This window comes from Falco punctatus (assembly GCF_963210335.1).
Source record: "Falco punctatus genome assembly, chromosome: 5".
NCBI classification, from domain to species: Eukaryota; Metazoa; Chordata; class Aves; order Falconiformes; family Falconidae; genus Falco; species Falco punctatus.
In genome coordinates this window covers 17959165-17982150 of record NC_137584.1, presented here as the reverse complement: position 1 = coordinate 17982150, position 22986 = coordinate 17959165, and the positions used below count along the sequence as shown (strand labels likewise).

Sequence of the window (22986 nt, the reverse complement as noted above, 5' to 3'; positions counted from 1 at the left end):
TGCCTACCTGCAGCCTACTCAGTGGCATGGCAGTCTGAAAAACAGAGAAGGCCTTGACACTGTGTGAGCACTGCTCAGCAATAGCTCAAACATCCCTGTGCTATCAACGCTGTTATTCATGCATCCAAAACACGCGCTGTACAAGCTGCTACAGAGAAGATTTAACTCAGTTCCAGCCAGAACCAGTGCAGGGAGGGAAAAATAATTAAAAAAAAAAAAATCTCTGTGTAGGAAATCAAGGCTTTGTTAGTTCTCTTGCTCTTCAAAACAGTATGATTCCTCTGCGAAGGGTCATGAAAACAGGTGAGCGGCAGGGAGAATCACCTCTGTACAGGGTATTTCCACTGATAACAATAGGGGAAGTGAGAAATATGGTTTAGGTTGATGTGGTAGGTTTTTATGCAACAGCTTCAAAAGACTTCTCCCCCCGCCATTAAAAAAACCATTTTGACTATTTAAAGGGGAGTAATTAATTATTTCTTCCTCTCCAGGTTTGATCATTCTCCTTGTGACCCAACAGTCACATTGCATGGACCCCCAAATAATGCTGTTGCCTGTGTGATATGCTGCAAAAGATTTTCAACCTCTCAGCAGTACAGTGATCATCTTTTATCTAAGGCAAGATCGTAAGGATAAGTAACTGGCCTGACTGAATGTAGTAGAGGGTTTTTAAGACATATAATTATGCACTGACTTTATTTTCCCCGTTTAACCCTCTTTCTTTCCCCTCCTCTCTTTTAGTTTTTGAGATAGCTTTTCTTATTCTGCTATGCTTCAAACACCTTGTGTATCCCAACAGTAATCCCATTAGATCTGACCATTAGGTTGTACTTTCCAGTGCACTTTTGAGAGGACTGTAGTTCTGTCTTGAACCTCTTGTCCCTGTATCGGTGCTGTCAAAAGGTATTCCCTTTTTTTGCATCTCCAAAACTATGATAGATAATGGCAAGAAGTTAGGATGAAACAAGTGACAGTAAAGAGAAGCAGCAGCCAGGAGATGGGGTGGGGTGGCGGGGAGAGGTAAGAGAATGAGAAAAGTAACTTGGGTGATTCAAATGCAACCACTTCTTCTGTTTCCAGTCTCTGATGGATGTATTTGCTGTTACTCGCTAGTTAGCTTACAGAAGGGAAAAGCATTTGAGTTTTGATTCAAATATAAGCTCATAGTATTTGCTTTTTTTGTTGTTCTTCCACTCTTTTAACTTCTGTTCATAACTTACCACTGTAAAACCTCAGTTCAATGACAAATGCTCAGGTGTTATCTTCTGGTTGAGTGGTTTTATTTAAGCAGTCTGGTATTGAATTGGATAATGGATAGCATTTTCAAAGCTTAGTGTTTTAATAACAAATTTTGTTGTGTACCTGTCTCGTCTTCAGAAGCTGCATTAAAGTCAGCAGAAGCTTTAGATACTCTGAAAATCAGGCTACTTTTAGCTAGTAGCAGTAACTCCTGATGTGTAGTCATACCTGACAAGCTTGAAAGATCATGTAATAGTTTGTCCCTGCTCTTTTTCCATTGCTTCTAAGTTGTGTGCCTGTGGTGTGTCCAGGGCATTAGCAGGAGTTAGAAAAGTTTGAGAAAGGGAGTGGCTTTTGCAGCAGTCAAGAAAATGGGATTATTGTGGTGTGGAAGGATGGGGAGATAATCCTAAGCAAAGCTGTGGCGTAAAGCATAAGCATATCAGGAAGATTCTTGGAGTGACATAAGAAAGGAGTAAGTAAAAATGTCAGAAGCAAAATTAAAGGGTTTTTTGCCCTGAAGGCAGAGATCTGAAGTTGATGTAGAAGGCAAAGGGGGTGGAAGGAGTTGACTTTGGTAAAAGTCACAGACCTCTCAGAGTACTCTTTGAGGAGCAGCATTTTGAGAAGTTGGAAGCTAACAAAATTAGGGAAGAACCAATGAGGAAAAACAGCTGCTGTAGTGACGGAGGAGCTTTTTCTGAAAGCCTGGGTAAAGGTACTAGCTAAGAATTGATGGAGCCCATAGTTCCTGGGGAAGATGGTTGCTCCCAGTGGTGCAAGAAGGGAATGGAAAAGTTGCTGCTTTAGTAAGGATAAGTAGCTGAGTTTGACAATGGCAGTTTAGCCAGTCCCTTGTGCATCACAAGCTGTAGCGCATAGTGGCAGACTGTAGATAAACATAGATGTGGTAGCTGAAAACCTAAAAGTGAAAATAGTACCACAGAATGGGGAGAGGAATGGAAAGTACATGAGAAGAACTGGAACTAGTTTCCTGCTTATAATTTTTCCTAACTAGATCCTTTTTTCTTCCAGCTAAATGAAAATGACGGGCATAAAAAAGATCTCCCTCCACAGCATATTCAGTGTTTTGCATGCCCAGACTGCTTCCTCCTTTTCACCAAAAGAGACGAATGCTTGCAGCATATGTCAGGAAAGAACCACTTCCTCCAGGTTTCTAAATTGAGTGGTATGTTGCTACTAGGTGTACTGCTTTTCATTCCTTCTGATAACTGATCCTTATGGTATGAAGTGAGTTCAATTTCTCTGCTGTGTAAAAAAGCTTAAGGTTTTAAAGTTGTGTTTTTTAATGAAAACCTATTTATCAGATTTAAGATCTTAAAAGAGGTTCTCTGAAATTCATATTTTTGTGTAGAAATGATTCCTCCATCACAGTTGCTGTAATGGGAAGCACGCTTGCCTCTATCTTCATGCTGTCAGGTCCCTCATAGAGGCTTCTCATCCACCAGTGACTGCGCAGCTGCTGTCCTGAGTAGGTTTATGTATAACATATTGATAGGAACTCAAATGAAAACATGATTTCTCTTTCAGTCAGACTGGCTGTGATGTTCCTTCCCCTTGCCATACTGTCTGCTGGAGGCTATTTTGTTGGTTTCCTTGGCATTCCTGACGGAAAAGACCAGTGAAAGTTTCTTCTCCATATAATTGCAAATTTAGCCTGCTTAGCTGAAACAGTGTTGCCGGTCTGATACCTTGCACTGGCTGTTACGCTGCTGAAGGCAAAAATACTGGTTATGTTGTGAGCTGGTAACATGCTGAACCATACTTACTAGATTCCACAGAAGGCATTTGTCTGATCATTACTTAGAAAACAGGGTGACAATCATATCTGTACTGACTTTTTCACTTTGACGTAAGCAATAAGCATTAAAGCATTTACTTTAACATTAGGTAAACTGAGGCAGATAAAATATAGATTGAGTTGACTTCTTATTTGAGAACCTGCCATATTTTAGCATAGCTTTCAGGACAATCCTACAAGGCCAAAAGGATTGATATAGTTTGTATCTCATCTTCATAACTATCTTGTACTTCTGCCCTTCTGCGGATTGGCTGCAGGAAGTGTATAGTAAAGATGGGCTTTGAAGGAATCTTTCTGCAGGTCAAGTCAGTACTGCCATCTTCATGAAAGTGGCAATCAGCTGCATGGTTCTGAGTTCTTTTATGTATTGTAAATCTAATTACTCTTAAACAAGTTATCAATTCTGAATGTGCTGACTGTAGATGCCTTTAAAATTAGGCTATAGCTTTAAAAAAAGATTACTGGTGAGCTATTGCTTTGGAAAGATTAAAAGCACAAAACAGCGTTTTCTTCTGTAGAGATGGATAGTGCTTAGCTCAGGACAAAAAAAAGCATGTTCCCCATTTTTTTTCCTTTGCATTGATAGCTCTTGATTAATATTAATCAATATGGTCTGTAAGATCTGGCAGTGAAGTTAGTTGAAAGGCATAACCTCAAATTACTGTCTGCTGATCGTCGCATCATACTAAACAGCAAATTCAAAGAGAATTTGCCTCCTAAGATGCAGAACAACAACAGCAATATATAGTTAATAAGCCATTTCCCATTCTCTTGTCAATAGAAATTCTTTTATTCTGCTGGTACCTGGAGTTAATGTAGAGTATTTACTCAGAATAATAGAAAGTCCTGCACCTGAAAATTTAAGGAGAATTGCCACTGAGGATGGGCGAGAGAGAGAAAGATGTTCACAGTACATGGGGAACTTGTTTAAAGAAGTATCAATTCATTTAACACGGCTTTAATTTAAACATGGTTTAATTATGCCTTTAAACAAAAGTGTGTGTTAGTAAGAGTAGACCGGTGATGACAGATGGAGAGGAAGGTCAATAAGGACCTTCTTAAGAGAGATGTCAGACCTGACCTTATAGAAGGAGGAAAAGGGAAGCAGAGTCAGTCAGCAAGTACAAAAGAGCAAGATGCAAACAGATTCAGATATGAGTTTAAAAATTTAATGCCGTTTTACTTAAAGCTTGCATTGCACAATTACTGATTCAGCTGACACATGGTAACTTGCTTTCTGAACCCTGTGACAAATAAGTACAACTGTAACTTTGTCATCTGAGTGCTGAAATACTATGAAAGAACTCTAACCTGTGGCTGCACTTTCTGCCATTCCGTGTTATAGATGAAATGAAGGCTGGCCTTCCTTTACCTTTCCCATCCTATGCAAAGAACCTTCTGATATCTCTGTGCAAAGAGGTCCCCTTCCAAGTGAAGTGTATATCCTGCTGCCAGATACTACGTTCACATATGGAATTAACAGCTCATTTCAGGTTTGTGAGAGACAGCTGTCTTTGTAATGTGAACATCCATAGCTTGATAACAGATAGGCAGAAGTGTTCTCAGTGGTGCTAGTGGATTTCAGGGCACCTAGACCATCTGAATGTAGACTTCCTGAGTAAACGATCAACTGCCTCCTTTCCATGTCTCTTACCCTGCCTTACCATACACAATCCACTGTAGAATACTGATCCATGTCTATATCCTTTTTATTACTTTCTGTAACAGAACAGTGGAACTTAGTCTGTGTTCCACTATTTCTAATTTAGCAGCATTTAATTTCTCAAATGTACTGAGTCCACAATGTAAGCATCGATCTAAGTGCTACTTTTGGAAATAAGCACCTAATTCTTTTTAAAGTACAGAGACTAGATAGGCATTGCATGTTTCTGTTAGTAGTTAAAGTATACAGAGAACACCATTTCCACGCACTCATTGCTGTAGCTATTAAGTAATATTCCAAAATACACCTGAAAGCTTAAAAATGTTTCAGGTTATGATGCAACCTCTTTGGTTTTTTTAATCCATTATAGAACACGTTGTCATAATTCTGGGCCTGTGGCGCTGTCAGAGAAGAGCATCTCCCAAGTTGCAGAGATATTTAAAACAAAAGGTCACTGTGAGAACTGTGATAAACTGTTTGCTGATGAGAATCAGATCACCCAGCATAAGCAAACCACTCAACATAACATTAAAGTTCTTACTACAATGGAAGAATCCATCTTGATGTTCTGTCATATCAATGGAAAAAATAAAAATCAGTCTCATTTGTGCCATATTGTGGATCGGTCAAGACCACTGCTTAAAAGACATTTGACTTCAAATGAGTCTACCAGTGAAAGGGAGTCTACTCCTTCAAAACGGAAGAGTGATCTAAAAGGTAAAGATGACGATCATGTAGCAAGCCAAAGTCAAGGTAGTGCTTGCAAAGTAAAAGCCTGGTTTTGTGAATGCCTTCAAAAGTTTTTTACAGAAGATTCAGTAGAAAAGCACATTTTATCAGCAAATAGGATCTGTCACAAGTGTGCTGTGTGTGGAAAGCTTGCTGAAAATTCGAGCATTATCCGCCTGCATATGAGCCGATTCCATGGGGGAGCACACTTGACTAATTTTCTTCTCTGGTGCAGAGCATGCTCTGTAGATCTCAGAGAAGAGGATATTATGGGACATGTGACTGAATTTCATGGTGGACATAGTTACTATTATGAACAAGAAGCTCTAGAAGATGAACCTATGCCATCTGCTTCTGACACAGTGTGCATTTCTGCAGGTGAAACAACAGACTGCATTCCTAGTCCTATAGAACTCTCCCCTGAAAACAGCCCTATTCTGGGAAAATGGCAATGCCGCATTTGCGAGGAGATGTTTGAATCTGAAGAGAATGTTAAACAACATTGCATGTCCTTAGAAAGCCATGCATTTCACAGATACTGCTGTGGCATATGCAGAAATCACTTTCGGAAAGTAGGAACGCTACAGCGACACTTCAAAGAGCATCATAACCAGGAGATACAAACTAAATACTTCTGTGGTCTTTGTGGTAATCTCTTCTTTGACACAGAAGAAGAATTTCTAATCCATTATAAGGAGATTCATAGCGTGGACTATGCATTTGTGCCTGAGGAGATGGAAACATCAATAAAAAAAGAGGAGGACTTCCTTCCAGCAGAGCAAGGAGACCGTTTAACCTGTGGTTGCCGGACAATTTATGTCTCCAGAATAAACAGGAGGAACGACTATGTGAATTGTCAGAAAGCCATGCTGCAAAAAGGAAACTTATGGTTTCGATGCTGCTTCTGTTCTGCAACTGCACAGAATTTTGCTGATTTGAACAGTCATCTCAACAGTCACACATCACTGAAACCTAAGGAAGAGATGTATGTTGTTAGATGTGATGCATGCAACAAAAACTTCAATGATCTTCAGAGTGCACATCAGCACTATCACATGAAACACTGCTTCTTGCAGAAACCTGATTTATCAAGTCTTGCATCAGAATCAGAAAATACAGTATTCAAGTTCACAGCAAGTGGGGCTTGTGTGGACAGAAAACCTCACAAGCTAAAATTTGAAGCATCTCCATCCAAGACTCAGGAAAGACCACAGTTGTCTCCTCTCCAGGGACCGATACAGGGAAAGAAAGAAACAGAAGAGAACTCTGCATACTCTGACGAACCTGGTGAAGGTTTGTAGAAATTTTATTTTTTTAACATTAGAAAAATATTCTTGTCCTTAACACAGTTTGTTTCAATGTCAGCATATTACCTGCCTACATCCGGTCTATAAATCGGCTCAGAATTTAGTTATTTATCGAAGCTGCATTTTGAATTCTCAGTATTTGAGTTTCCAGAACTTGGACTCAATTTCTTGCTATATGCTATGTGCATGAGGTCTTTAAAGAACCAAAACATAGACAGATGTGGGAGTCCTGGGACTGAAACATTTGATTTTTCAAATTAGTTGGGAGCATGACTAGGTGTTAAAAGGAAGAGGGCAATCAAAGATCCCAAATAGGGATCTAACTCCTAGAGATGTAAAAGTGGCCTATAATACACACACATTTGAAAGAAATTTGCCTTATTTGTATGTATAAATATTTATGAGGCTAGTAGTGCTTTCTGTGTGGGCAGTCCTATTATAAACGCAATCTTTGCAGTTCCCTTAGCTTGCAAAAATTTCAGCTGAGAACTTATATTCTCAATATGTATTAGGTTTTTTGCCTTGAGCATGCAAATTTTTTTGAAGTTCGTGTCACTTCTAAGCATGCTGAAGGTGTACCTTGTGTTTAAAAATGGAAGTGTTTTTAATTAGTGCCATAACGCTTTTGATTAAAAGGTTGATGTGTGTTAGATATGTGCATAAAAACACACAAAATGTTTAGAGACATACTTTTTGCTGTATAAGGAATTCAATGTCACAGAGACTTGCCATAGTAGGGGGCTCATAGCCGATTATTAAATGGACTATTAAAATGTCTCAGTGTAGGGCAACAGCTTTCTGTGCCTACCACAAAACTGTCTAGCTCTACGTCATTGTATAGGTAGGTTCTACTTTTGTTTGTCAGATTTGTGCGTTACTAAATACTGCTTCAGGTGACTTTTTAAAAACAATGCAGTCACTAAATATGATCATGTTTTGTAACTTCTCGCTTGTAGAACAATAGAATAAGTTAATTTTCAAAAGCATATCTTATTTTGATGTATGTTGGTTGACCACAAAGCCAGGTGAGCTTTAAACATGTTCTTTTTATCCCATTGAAGATGGTGAACTTCCTGATCTTGACTACCTGAGTACCATGACTCACATTGTGTTGGTGGATCTGGACAACTGGGGAAGCTTATTCTCACAGCTGCCAGCTAATCTGAACCAAGGGACGTTTATCTGGGGCTTTCAAGGTAAAAAGTCGTTGAAGGAAATATGAAGAGAAGACTAACAAGTCTACAAAATACTTGAGCAGAGATTCTTTGAATCTGAGAGAATGAACAGGAACAAAGCAGCCACTAGGGCTGCTGAAGTCACAGTGTCACAGGCACCATGTAACAGGAATGTTCTTGACTTTTCTAACTCAGTCTTAGCCTGCTCTGCTTTTACTCTTCCCTGTAGAATATTGTTCTAGAATTGCTGAATCATTTAGGAGTCTTTCTGGCTTTCCTGCTGAACTTACTTAAGCTGTATCATACTAGGTTTTCATAATTATCAGGACAGCCATAGTACTCTCTGATTAATTTCTTTCTAATTCCCCCAAGTCCTTGTCATTGTGTTATTTTTCTTTTTCATTCCAAAAAGCATGATTTTATGTTCTTATACTTGAATTTTGTTCTGTCTTTGGCTTGCTTCTTAAGGATGTCTATGGTCATCCTGTACATCAATAGGTGTATCTCACATCTGGAAGATACCATTAGTGGTACAAGGTGATTAATGAAATTCACATTGTTGTGGGTTTGTAAGAAAACTTTTTGTGAAGTCTGCCAATAGCATCCCTTTAACTTGATCTTTTTCTTACCTGACTGTTTTTGTAACCAACTTTTTGTCCACCTTGCGCTTTTTCTACTGGTTTTCTCTGTATCTGCCTTTATAATATTTATTGCCTGTGGAATGTTGAATACTTTAATAAAGTCTAGACGAGGGATAGTAGGAATTGTCAGGTGTGTCTCACAGTTGGCAAACACAATTGCACTGCAATTCTTTACTTAATATTCTTGGATTATCTCTTCCTTGAAAAGATAATCAAGAGCATCCTGAAAGCTGAGAGTTTTCATGCCGCTAAGGTTGGGTGGAAAGGCCTATTGATGCCTGAATCACTTTTTTTTTTTTTTTTTTTTTTTCTTAGAAATAGGTGTTCCAGTTAGCTGCTGAAAGCAGAGCAAGTATGTCTGTTAATGTAAAGTGTAAGGTCTTCAGTCAGGTGTGCTTTTGGACCTGTAGTCTAATGTCTGATTGTTAGAAGTTCTGGAGATGAATGCTCTGTTCTTCTCTGTTAAAGCAGGTTACGCTCCTGAGTTTTGTGTTCTGCTCAGATATTACTTTTGTATCACTACCTGTATTGTCATTCCCTAGCCTTTGGCTAGTCTGTACAGTGACAGTATTCTTGCTCACATAATGTGCACAAAGCCACAGAAAAATGCTGATTCTGAGGGTTTGGATTATACCTAATCATCCTGGATTTCCATTTCATCCTTGCTGCCTGGCTACTCTGTATATTCTCTTTTCTATATGGCTGAACACTTTGTTGTTTGTTCTTACAACCCTCTGTAAGGCTTTGCCCATCTTGACTTCTGGTCAAATTTCACTTCACTTCTGCACTCCTTGGCTTCTAAGGCTATTGTGATTTGGGGTTTTGTTGTGGTTTTTAATTGCTGAAGGTTTACTTCTATAGTTATTCAATCCACTTGGCCTGGCCTTGGAAAAATGTTGTTTTTTCTTTTTGTACAGATACAAATAAGAAACTAGTAGGAATCTGACATGAAGAACTGTCAGGCCTATTGACGTCAAAAACTACTCTGGGTTTTATAAAGAATTATTTAGTAAGGAACAGCTTTTTCACAGTTATACATGACTTTCCCACTTGAATCAGACACTTGCTTTCAGTCATGCTTTGTTATTTTATTTAATTTACTCAAAACTGGTTTGTCATTAATTGACCTAAGCTTGTTTGTTATGACAGGGTCTTCTGTGCTGTTACTGTTTTCCAAGGTTAAAATGCCCTGTTCTGATTCAGTAAGAAAAAATTTATTTAACCCAAGAAATGTTTGAACTGTATTGTTGTTCAGAAGTTTCTCTTCTCTGACCTATCTAAGAAAGAGAAATAATCCATGCTACAGTCTTAGTGTTATTAGTCTATTATTAGGAACCTCTCTTAATACCATAATCTTACCCAAAGGTACCTCTGTGCTAGTTAAGACACTGTGCCCAGGGGTGTTTCAAACACAGGCACCTGCTGGCACAGCACAGCCTGCGTCAGTGCCGCTCAATTTCTTGCTTCCCAAAACGGGTTGCTGTATGCAGGGTGCCTCGCGGGAATGGCCCTTGGAGCACCTGAACTCAAAAAAACACACTGAAGAGTTAATGGTGATTAAAATGTGCCATATTCATATCAGAGAAAACTTTAGCAGTTTGTTAGCATCAGCTATATTGTTACAGAGCCTGGGCACACTAAGGCTCCCAGGCATGTCTGGATTTATTGTTGTAGGTGTCCTCTTCTAATAATGGTTTACAGAGTTATTTGATGTATGCTGTTTTTGTTTGTTTAGTCTGAAAATATAGCAATATCCCTGTCTCTTCTGATTTTTTTCCTGCCTTTCCCAAACAACACTTCTGAATATTTTTATTACTTTTGTATTATACTTTTGCGTTATTTCTGTTGTTAATATAGCCTTAGCTTTGCTTTGAGTTTGCATGGTATTGCACAGGCTTTGTATTGTTCCTGTTTTCAGACAAGTTGTCCTTAACCCATTTGTAGCCTGTCATTGTTTTCAGCTGTCCTGGTCAAATGCTTATGTTGTACATTTATGCAGCCAGAAGCCGGGGTTGGTGATTACAAGTCTTTCCCAAATAGCAGCGACCAAAGGCTGTCACAACAGATGAGAATGACTTGCAAAACCAGTTTTTCTCATGGACAGATACCCCTCAGTTGTTTCTATGTAGACTGTTATTAGATCTTTGAGCTTTGAGATCATTTTTGATACCTTCATATAGCCATTAGGCTGAAAAGGGGGGAGAAAAACCCGCAAACCAACACCAAAACAAAAAACCCTAGGAGAAATCTACTGAAGATTGCTTCTACTTCTTTGTCAGACTGGGGGTGGGCAGGTTAGAATACACAATCCTCTGCAGCCTGTTTACTTGAGCCTTAGTTTCAAATGTCCTCAAGTGCAGTCAGTGACTGCTTTCATCTTCCATTCAAAATCCTTTCTTACATTCAACCACTTGTATCATTTAACAGATGAAGCAACATTGTTTCCTCCCTATTGCAGACCCATTACTTCTTAGCAAATGGGAATGTTATGAAATTCTTATTCAGTCACTTCAAATTGTCCTTCCATTTGTTTGCCTTTTTATGTTGCCATAGCAACTGCAAGCTCCTCTGGTTTTCCTTCTTCTTGAGACTTGCTGCTTCTTTGCTTTCCCTTGAAACCTGTTTCAGCCTAGTATTTTTATCTGTAGCAGGCCCGTTACTCATCTTGTCCCTATTATCCAACCATTTTCTCAGCCAGTAACTACATGGTTTTGGATACTGTGGAGAAAATTCCTGCGCTCCCTCCTCCAGTTGTAGCCTCATTTTGCTTATCCTTGACTGCATCCAGTTGTTTGTCAGGACTCTAGTATTTGTTTCAGCTGTTGGTCTAGTTCTTTGATCCTCTTTTTAAAGAAGTCTGACATGTGATGTGTCAGGCAGTTACAGAGTCTGTTGGAAATAATCATGGGCTTTACATTAGTACAGGATTCCGTAAGAGAAGCATTTGTTGTACTGTGTTCCCAAAGCTCCTCTGCTTCTGCATGTTAACGATAGCTGTGCTTAAAACTGGAAAAAAATACATCGTATTTAAATGCACGGGATACATAGAAGGTAAGTTTTTCAGGTTTAGAAGAAAAAGTCATATAAAATTAAAGGAAAAGCTTTGTGTAGGATCAGGCTAGCTACTTTCTCCTTTTTTTTGCTTTCTAACCCAAGAACAAGGGCTCTTTTGGGATTTTGGTTATTTTCGTTTTCACACTGGTCAAAATAAATTCTGTCCTTAAAGCCAAATTTATCTTTGCTTTTACCTTCTTGCATTCTTAATTTATGGTGGCTTTTCTTTTTTTTTTTTTTTCTCCCCCCTTTTCCTATTTAGGAGGATACAGCAACTGGAAACCTCCAGTGCAGTGCAAAATTTACAATTATCTGAAGAGGATTGGATGTTTCTTTCTTCATCCACGTTGCGGTACCAGAAGAGAAGCAGCAGACTTTGCTCTCTGTATTCATGTAAGTTAGTGTGTGCTTTCTTTATTGTTATGTTTCTGTACCCAGAGAAGAGTAGCAGATGGTATCTGCTATTGATGTTAAGTACTAATTACAGATAAGACTCTTGGATTCTCTTCACTTGACTTTTACGTTCACTAAAAAGAATGATAAACCTGTTGCTGAATTGAGTGAAGACAGGCAGTTGAGAAAGGATTTACGTGTTTTCCTTTCCTTGGTTCTGTAGGAATAAAAAAGCCCAAATAGGACATCAGTGTGTTGAGGGAGGGAAGAGGGCTAGTTAGGGAATGAAGAATAAAATCTCTGAATTCTTACTGTTTCTATTTCAGAGAGAAATGTAACTCCTGCCTCTCGCTTCAAGGAGCCCAAATCTAGAGGCATCTTTAAGATGGAGTTGGATGGCTGCTAGTTTCAGAGACCCTGTTGGGCCGACAGCAGTGCCTCTGTTCAGTAGACTTAGGGCTTTGGGTGGGTTGGGAGAGGTGCAGGTGAAGGACAGCAATCTGGGATGCCATGAGGACTCGTGTTCTTAATATAGTGCTTTATCAGTTAAATAATAATACTTGAGAATCTTACTTTCTGATATAAACATGTTTTACAGCAGTGTTTGTATGTTACATTACATTTTTTTTTTTATGGTTGTTAAAATGCTCTGGACAGGTGAACTGGTTTATGGAAGCGGTTCTGAAATGCTGCTTTTTAGGAATTTGCTCCATACTCAATCTGTTCTGTTCTGGTAGCCATTTCCTGTATCTATGGTGATAAGTATAGAATATAGTGTCAAACTGTTGAAATGTTTCACAGTGGTATAATGTGCATTGGACCATAAAAGTGGAGGTAAGTTGCTGTAGAAGGCTTTCCTATGAAGACCTAGCTTACAAAAAGCTAGCCAAACCCCCCAAGATTAAAACATGATCTCAGTTCAACACTCTGCATTTGTTTCTGTGATAGGCTGGTCGTCTGGATGAACACCTGCCCAAGCAAATTCCTTTCACTGTACTTTCTGGAGACAAAAGCTTCCTGGAACTGGAAACTCAATTTAAACTGACTCAGCGATCAGCTCGCATCCTAAATCCTCACCACATTGAGGGAGACATGATGTGTGCCTTGCTAAACAGCATTTCAGACACCGCAAAAGGTAGAAAGTAAACACATTAAACACAATCTTTCCAGTAAACTGATAGTTCTTTCCAATAAAAGGATTGAACACTGACGCGTAACACAAGCTGTTGTTTGATGCTTCTTGTATTGTACTGGTGTTTCAATGAAATATAGATCAGAAAATCAATTTGCTGGGGGCAGGCTTTGAAACCAGATTTAGACATTTTTACTCAACATAACAAACTGTTCTCCCTGTATTCTTTATTATAGCAGGAGACAAATTGTTGCAGTCTGAAAATTCCTTTCTAGTTATAGAGAAGCTGTTCAGAGCACTCTCGTGTGCACATTTCTCAATTTGTACTCAAACCTGCTTGGTTTCATTTGTTCTGGGTCTGAAACAAACGTGACCTTGCTAAAGCATCATTACTTCTCAGAGTTTCTCTGCCAATTTTAACTCTGATTGTCCTCCTGGGTACTTCCAGTCACTTGATAAGTGTCTTCACTAGCACATGGCTCATACATCCGTTTAAAGGGAAAATATTGATGAAAGCTTTTAAGTTTTTTCTGGAATTCCATGTTCTAATTAATGGCGTGCTAAAATGATCACATTGTTTTTGTATTGTTACTGAAAAATCAGAGACAAACTCTGTAATACTTGGTTTTTGAGTTTTAGAGAGTAGGCATTCTTTATTTTTGGCACTGGGTGTATGGGAGAGAAGTTCCACTTAATGTGCATGCTGACTTAGTTCTTTGTTTGTCTTTATATGGCTGATTTATACGTACTTATGGCACTTCTGAGAAACCATTAGCGTATTCGTTACAGTTCCAAGAGTGCTTACCATATCTACACGCTTGCTACACGTGTGGTCTAATAAGTCGGGGGTCCTCTGGTGGTCATTTGGGACATCTTCATTCTCTTCTTCATCTTCCTCCTCTTCTTCTTCTTGTCCTTTTTGTGACCTCTTCTCCTGGCCCTGTTTCAGCACTCTTGGCTCATGTCCTGGTTTTGGATCGGTCTTACCTACTGGTAGCTAAACTACACAATGCAGCGTTGTACAGCTCAGCACTGTCATGGTTATGTTTGTCGCAACGCTTCCAGCTAAGCACACTGGTAAAATTCTTCTGGTATCAGTATAGAATAATCAAGAGGTCTGAGCCTGCTCATTGTCGTGCAGAGGATACCATGCAAAGGAGCTAAGCTGAGATTTAGTACTTTACAGTATTTTAAAGTATCTTGAAGTAAAGTTTTCCTGGAAGACCTGTAGACACACTATTGCTTTTCCTGGCTTCTTGTTGTGGTTTTGGGGGCTTGCAAATTGATTGCATATTATAAAAAGTTGTCTCTGAATTAGCCCTACGCTGTTCTTAAAAAAAATATACTGCTAGTCTTGGTGTAGGTGCATGAGAGCTATCACATGGTGCTGCTGTTCTACCAGGAAGATTAAAGAGGAGTGCTAGCACTGAATGGTGAATTGACATTGATTGATTAAAGGGGAAAAGGAAAGATAGGCTAACTAAATGGTTTCCTGAGAAAAATTATCTGTGGTGAGCTGGAATTGATTTATTTGCTTCTGATACAGAAAAGGTGCTTATAGAGTTTTCTGGCCACCCCAGGCATTTGCTGGTCTAGATTTTGCAGCTGGATTATGGAGATGTGATTCCCAGCTAGAAGCAACCACACCAGTAAAATTTCTTGGCGTAGTTAATTACGGAACTGTCATTTTCACTAGTACGGTTCATTTTGCTCAAGGGGGAAGATGACTTTTCTCCAGGTATCTATAAAGCTACACACTGAATCACTGCATTCCCATGATGAATGTTTTCTTTGTAGACCATATTGGAATTCTTGGATTGATAAATCTCCTCTAATGTGATCATAGCTATAACTATATATTAATGTGGGAGGCTGGTTTTGCTTTAGGAGCTTTGCGTAATTTTGGGAGGAAGAGTTGGAAGAGAGCTGTAACTTGCAAGCAGTCAATTTAGCTGTAGGGTCTTCCTTTCTTGTAGAGTTTGTACAGCTTTAATGATAGAAGACAGTGAGAAGCAAGGAATGACTGTTTTGCTGTGCAAGGCTACTCTAGCTCCCCGCCTGGGTAGTTTTACTAGTATAGCTTTATCCACCAGAGCATACTGGCTCAGAGGTGATGACTTTCATCTAACCATTTTTTGTGTATAAATTTTACTCCATAATTTTTTTTATATTGGTCTTGCTTTCAGAAGTTTCCTAATCTAACCCTTCTTTTAATGTCCTTTACTACATAAATGTTTAATTTACTATTATGGTCATGTGAACTACTGAGAGGCCCCAAACCTTAACTTGCTGGCAGGCTGATCATGGCACATCCCACTTAAGTTACGCATGTGATTGTTATAAAAAAATTAAATACTTTGAGCAAGAAAGTGATGGAATTGCACATGAGCCCTCTGGTTGTTGGCATTCCCTGGCAACCTTGTAAGGAACAGAATTGTCTTGAGGCATCTTTGGGTCCCCTTCTCCAGTCAGTGTCAGCAGGGACGGACCCAGACAGTGAGAGCTGCCTTTGTCTCCCGTTTCTGTATTAAAACAGGACATGAGCAAATCCAGTTCTGATAATAGGTGGTGGGATTGTGTTGTTACCAAGAGTGTATAAAGTTTTCCTTAAAAAGGTAAGCCACTACATAATACACACTTCACTGTGTGGCTCAGCAGCATCAGCAAGCATTTGCAAGTCTTAGTGTGGCAAGACCAGTATCAGAAAGCTGAGGTGGAAAGTTGTGTAGTGTATCATAGGCTGGTATAACCTGTTGTCCTGTTACAGAAATGCAGCTGAATATAAGGAAATATAAACAAGAATTGCTTGCTTTGTGACTTTCTCAAGCCTATGGCTATTATTCTGGACAGAGAAATAAGTGAGAAACAGTTACGACAGATTTGTGTTGAAAAACATAGTTGTTGGTATTGGATGAGCTGCAAAATGGAAAAGCTATTTCCCTGAATCACCTTCTCAGAGCTATCATTAACTTGTGAGCAGCTGGATTGTGGCAATCCTTGGGAACCATTTTACCGTGTCAGCAGAGCTGCTGTGGGAACTGTGGTGTGTGCATTTTAAAATAAAAAGTTCCTGCATATGTTACAATAGGATTTCAACTGTATGCTACCTTAGACCATTGGTTGTAGTGGATGCATGAATTCCATCTGAGGTGTGAAGAGAGTGGGCAAGACATTTATTCTTATTTGCTGTCTGCTGCAGCTAAGCCTGAGTTCGTAAATACAGTTGTTTTTTTTTTTTTCTCTTATGCTGAAGGCACAAACACATCGTGCATATTACTTAAGTGTTTTGAGAAGGGTAGAAGTTTTCAATGTCTCCCTCTGTAATTTCTTTGCAAACAAAAGTTTGTAGCATGCAGAAAAAAACCCATTTTTTCCTTGTCTGTGTCTTGACACTTCATATCTAGTCATGACAGTATGGTTACAGCCTGTGCCTTTAACGAGTGCTGGGCAAAGTTGAGGGCAAAGCTGACGATAGGTTAGAGGTCATCATACCCATCCTGACACTGACAGAAATGCTGCAGCTTTTTGGTTGTCAAAAGTGATTTTTGTGTAAATTGATGGGTTTAGCTTAACTGTATTTCTCACAGTCATATTCAAACGAGATCCTTTGTTTTACTTAGCTCAGTCAATAGACTTCTTTTAATAATAGGAGGTCCAATTTTTTTTTTTTTTTAGTATTTCTTCTTTCTTTTGAAGAGCCAGGTATAGTGTTGTACTATGTACAAATAACCATTGCACCTCTTGCACTGACACAAAAGGTTTTTTTCCACTATGCTCAAGTGGAGTGGTCAGCCTGCATCTGCAATTCACTAGTATTGCCTGAAGTGTTTAAATACTACTGAATGCAGCTTTTATGAGAGTTTATATTTGGAAAAGCAGGATTTCAGTTCATTTTGATGAATGCTGTTAAGCTTCCTAGCTCTTACTATCCCAAAAATCTTTTGGTTTACACAGAGCCAACAAAAGAATTTAAGAAGAGTTAAGAATTAATTTACAGAAGACATTGAGAATAATCGCTCGCTTTCTCAGTAGTAAAATCTTTGTGGGTGTTCAGGTCCAATATATATACCGCATTTGACCCCAGTCTCTGCTTTTTCTGAACGTTAACACAGACTGCAAATGACTAAAGACGGCTCACAGCCTCCAACCCCCACTGTCCAAAGAGACTGAATGTGAAGGGCATGAGCATCTGCAGTGTGATGCGCTGTGAATGAATGATAGTTACTCTAGTAAGAATCTATTCCTTTGTTTATGCTGTTGCTACAGTGGCCACAACCTGTTGCAGTAGGGAGTGTTAAGAAATTCACCTTTCAGTTGTAACCTTGTATTTAGCTACAACAGGAAGTTACTGTTGGCTTTGGTGTGTCAGTGACATCTGTTGTGTGCATCTTTGAACGTATGTATATGCCCTAGGGAGAAAGCAACGTACTGAGACTTAAGATAATGAGTCTGAACAAGAATTGTAGCCAAGTGCATGAACTAGGAAGGCCTCACCACTCAGATAATGCAAAAAAAAAAATAAATTAAAAAATCAAGGTTTAATTTAATATGGTTGTGAATTTGAGAGGTATCTAAGATGAAAGTTAAGTGAAAATCTCAGTGACCATCACTGTTGGCCAGTTTCCAAAAAAAATGCCGTTGGAGGAGGGCGAGGGATTTAGAGCTTTATTTTCAGACATGCTACACTTGTATGAACAGATGAATGAGCATTTATAGGGAGAGATGTATAGAGTGAATGTATAGAGTGAAGCTTTAGTTTTCATGGAGGAAGTCTGGTGGGTTTGTGAACCCTCAGCAGGAAGTAGCTCTCCTTCCTCTTAAAGATGATGAAGAAACAGATTAGAGCAGGAAGTACTGGGGACGAGTTGTGGAGAAGATCCTCTGAGGGACATACTGAAGAATGAATAAAGGAAAGGATTCTGGAAGCCAGGGAGCAGTGTTTCAAAGGCAGCATGCTCACACACACTGAACATGATTGCTTATGTAGGGCTGAGGTACTGATCTGAAGTTTTTGACTAAGTAGTTACTAGGAGTCTGAATGAGGTAACTAATGGTGTCCTTAAGGTGAAGTAGCCCTAAAACTTCAGACATCAACTGTAAAAGGGAAAAGGTCACTGGTTGGAGAGACAGCAAGTTAAGTGTGATATTAATGCACTGTACATTGGAATGGGAAAGAGGCAGATGAGATTGGGAGAAGGAGCATTGTAGGAGAGAGGAGTGAAGGCAGGGTGTGAGACTGCACACTGAAGTAGTTAGGAGGTGCGTTAAGAAGTTGTGTGGCAAGGGAGGAGGTCTAAGGTGGAGAAAGGGAAACTGAGTTTCTGGTGAGGCAGAGGAACTGGTAGAGCTGATGGAAATTAGGGGGATGGTGGTAACCAGGGAGGTGGCAAGAGAAGATGATCAGATACAGGGAGGGGATCATGCTGAGCCACGTGTGCAGCTAATGCAAATACGAGCTGTGGTGCTTTGATATCAGGACAGTGGGTGGCGCTTGCATTCTGTGAGTTTACCACTCTCTTCCCAGAATAGGTTTCTATGAGACACTCATGAATTGTCAAAAAATCACTGTTTGCTCCCATCTATAGGGTTAATTTTTCTGATCTGAGCTCTGTATTCATCCAGAATTCACTTTCCTGGTTATTTTTGTTCTTCCAGCAGGAATTTGGCAATATGTGAAGACAACAGTGTAGCAGTAGAATTTCTTTGAGAGAATAGGTACAGTCAGAGTTTTAGCTCTTTGCTTATTTAACAAAATGTACTAGAGAAGAGGCTATATCTTGACCTCTTGGCTGAGAAGCCAGGCAATTGCTTTTCCTCTGACCCTGGAGGAGCTGGGAGCTACAGAATATGCTAAGCATTTTAACAAGAGAAACAGGACATGCCTGTCTTCTTCAAATTAAACATTCCTATTTACTCTTTGTGATCAGAAGATGCCAGCAGTACCAGGAGTATATGCTGATGAAGCATGGGCTGGATGGGAAAACGGAGGTGGATTGAAAATTGGCTGAATGGCCGGACCTGGAATATGGTGATATGGATATGGTGGTATGAAGTCCAGTTGGAGGCCAGTAACCAGCTGCGTACCCCAGGGGTCAATACCGGATCTGGTCCTGTTTAATGTCTTCATTAATGACTTCCATGGTGGTGGGGTAGAGTGTACCCTCAGCAGCTTTGCTGATGACAAAAATTGGGAGTGGCAGCTGATAGATCAGAAGGTTGTGCTGCCACCCAGAGAAACCTTGACAGGGCAGAAATGGGCTGACAGGAACCTCGTGAAGTTCAACAAGAAGTGCCAAGTCCTACACCTGGAGGGTGTGACCCAGGGATCAGCCAGCTGGAAAACAGCTTTGTGGAAGAGGACCTAGGTGTCCTGGTGGACACCAAGGTGATGGCAATCCAGTAGTGTGCTCTCATGGTTGGCCTGTTAGTTTGAGGAGTCTGCATTTGAGGGGTCTGCATACAACCCTGGGCTGCGTGAGGAGGACTGTTGCCAGCAGTTTGAGGGAAGTGGTCCTTTCCCTCTGCTTAGCACTGGTAAGGCCCTAACTGTCAAGTTCTGAGCTCCCCAGTACACTGTCTTTTTGGTAATATTCAAAAACCATCTGGACATGGTCCTGGGCAGCCTTCTGTAGGTGATCCTGCTGGAGCAGGGGGGCTGGATGGGGTGAACTCCAGAGGTCCCTTCCATCCTCAGCCATTCTGTGCTATTTGCATGGAGTATATTCTTAACTGGAGTCCAAGATCTCTGAGAGCAGGGTTCAGTCCCAGGGTACAGGTGCACTGTGAGCAATGTTAGATCAAGCACAATGATCTGTCCCGTGTGGAGAAGTAGCCTGGTGTCTTCTGACTTGAAAACGTATCTGTTCACTCAGGTGGCCTTTCCTTCTCTTTGGTTGACAAGTGACGAGTTCCACAATAATACTTCTTGCTGTCTAGCCCCTAAAGGAAGCTGAATTCCTGCCGCCCACTCCCTTATTGTTGAGGCATTTCTGCCTAGGGTTTCTGCCTGCAGACAGCTTTTCTTTCCTTTTGACTGTTAGTCTTATTCCCAATTCCCATAGAAACATATCAGGACATCTTAAAATTCTCATCTTTGCTGCCTTTGTGCCTTTAGTCTTTGTTCTGTGTAGGTTTGGGGAGGATGGGGGCAGGGAGAATACTGAGGACAAGCATAACTTTTTTTGGTTTGTTTGATTTTTTTTTTTTTTTTTTTTTTTACTTTTGGGTAAGGAAAGTCTCAGTATAATTTGAGATACTGACAAGCCTTTGCATGAAAAGCTCCTAAATAACATTTGGCTCTTTGTTAGGTTCTTAATAGGTTAACTTTCACCAACTCAAAAGATTTTGGAGAATCCAGCAACTGCCTTCATGGGAAGCTGTATGTGTGTTAATACAGTTAGGTAGAGGGGAGAGGAGTCTGGCAAATAATGACCAGTGAAAGCAGAGCATAGCTCATGAGACTTTCAACATACTGCATAACAACATTTGACTCGGAGCTGACTTTTTTCCCCTCAAACTGACAGAAGATCATCAGTACTCATTGTTTTCAAGTTTCATAGTTTATGGCAGTGGAATTGTGTTATCTTTAACTATGTTTTAAGCAAACCTGTTCTCTGTGATGTTATAACCATCAAGTAGTAGTTAGGTATTGCATATCAGGTGTAGTGATAAATCATGGGGCAGGCAGCTTGTTTTAAAAGTGTTTGAATGTTTTGCATGCCAGTTTGCATGTACCTCTGTTCCAATATGAATGTGTACCCCGTGTTATTATAGTGGTGTAATTAAGGTGGTATGACTAGCAAAACATTTTGGCAAGATGAGGCCTGCATTAATACCTAAGATGAATCCTAAACTTCCTTAATGGAATTACTATTTTAGTTTATCAATCCTGTTTTAGCATTCATAACTGTTCTATTTGACAGTAAAGTCAACTGTATTCTGAAAAGTGATTGTCAAGTTAGCCTTTTGCCTGGGTCAGGGAAGCCAGGAGCGAGCAGGAAAGCGCTGTCCTCCACCAGCGTGTCTGTGGGTTGCCATCACGGCTGCTTCTATGGTGCATGCTAACTCACTGTGTAGCTGGTTCCAGGACAGTTGACTTCTTCAGATCCTATCTGAAAGACTCCTGGATTTTTGACTGCTCTGCTATTTAATGATCTAGGCAAGATGCCAATCAGAAGGATATTGCCTTGGCCATTTGCCAGCATCTTCCATCAGGTCGCCTAAAAAACCTGCATAGACTTTCATAAAAGTGGTCTTAATGCAATTTTATTGAAAATGGTAGTAAACCAGAGACCCCTTTGTACTATTCTAACCTACTGTTCACAAGAACTCAATTCTTCTATTTTATGTATGCCAAAAAGAGTTAGGGAGTGATTGCTTCAACTGCTATAAAACTTTTTAGAGCAGGCTGAGATGTCTTCTGAGCTGGAAGATTAAAAAGCTGGTTACTAAGGCAGAATCCACTTGTGCAAAACCTCTTCTTTGCACTTTTTCCTCCCTTTCATGAGTGATTGTAATGACATTTTTGGGGAGGTTGCATGGATCTTTTTCCTTGGCTTTGTTTGCTTTGGAAGAAGATGTTGGAAGTAGTATCTCTTCTGCCCCAAGATAGCAGGCAGCTCCAAAAAGGATTACCAGTCTGCCAAGTGACTGGAGAAAGACCATTTTAACTGAAGTGTATATCCAGCTATTTCTGGGATCTTTGTGGGCTCCTGATCTCTGTTTGATACCAGCTGTTGAAGTTTGTATTCCTGGAATTGGGAAAGTCAGCAACATTGCTGCTTAAACAAGGTATACGTGTCAGAGGTTTGAAAAGAAGCTTTAGAAAGTGTATTAGAAAGTGTTTAGAAAAGTATTTAGAAAGTGAATACCTAACTTGGGTCATTTAAAATGCCAGAAGTCACACACTCAGTAAATTAATGTCTGTATTGGAAAGTTCTTGGCCAGTAAACATATTCAGAAGTACGTTGGTGTGCTAATAAATGTGAGGACTGTAAGGAAAGTGCTTATGTTGATACGACTGTAGGAGACCTAGTTGATTGTGAATACTGTGAGACCTTGTTACAGAGACCATCTCCCAGAATAGCAATAGCCTGTAGCAAGAGAATGAATACAGTGTGACTCATGGCCTTGCTTATTTTTTTAACCTGTAGTTTACTGAGACTCTTGTTTAAAACAAATGAAGGAAAAAAACCACCTTAGGTACACCAGTCCTGCTAGGCACTTCAAAACAGAGCTGTCGTTCTGGAAACCAGCCTCATGAAGAGCATTATTTAGACAAGGAAAGGGGATAGAGTTTTAGCTGGGCTTGAATATGATGAGTTAGCAGATGGAACTCAGTGTATCAACTATTTTATCTTTTTTTTTTTTTTTTTTTCCTGCGAGACTTGAACATCTGCTGAATTGCACTGCTTAGTTGAGTTACAGCACTCCATTGTTCGAAGAGTATTTAGGCAACAGAATACAGCTAAGATCATGTGTAGGCAGACACATGCTACAGCTCTTCTTCCCATAATTAAATCCTTGATATATTTTGTAGAAAGTAAATAATGTCTTTTTTCTTTTATAACTATTACAAAAAAACAAATGCAGTAAACACTAACAGTAGCTTCTGCACCTATTATTTCTCGTTACTGCTTTAAAATAATTGAAGCAGTCTGCCTCTAGGTGTTGGGGAGAAAGGCAGGAAGGTAGCTGAAAAGCAACTGTCTTTTGAGTTACTGTCTTAAACTTCCACTGTAATGTATTTTTATCTTGATTTTCAGATCATAACAATTGTATTTCTTCAAATCCAACCTACAATGTTGTTAAAGTAAGAAATGCAAGTGCGGA

The 22986-nt window shown here is 39.7% G+C and overlaps 1 protein-coding gene across 4 annotated transcripts in view; it reads left to right on the top strand.

Annotated features, from left to right (window-relative positions):
- Positions 1-22986, top strand: part of ZNF451 (zinc finger protein 451) — a 41474-nt gene that overhangs the window by 14883 nt on the left and 3605 nt on the right. For all 4 annotated transcript variants that reach the window (XM_080389894.1, XM_080389891.1, XM_080389892.1 and 1 more), the window contains exons 7-13: positions 492-618; positions 2275-2428; positions 4407-4554; positions 5095-6746; positions 7822-7956; positions 11893-12023; positions 12972-13158. In XM_080389894.1, the coding sequence (XP_080246020.1) occupies positions 492-618; positions 2275-2428; positions 4407-4554; positions 5095-6746; positions 7822-7956; positions 11893-12023; positions 12972-13158 (2534 nt within the window). The remainder of the gene's footprint in view (positions 1-491; positions 619-2274; positions 2429-4406; positions 4555-5094; positions 6747-7821; positions 7957-11892; positions 12024-12971; positions 13159-22986) is intronic.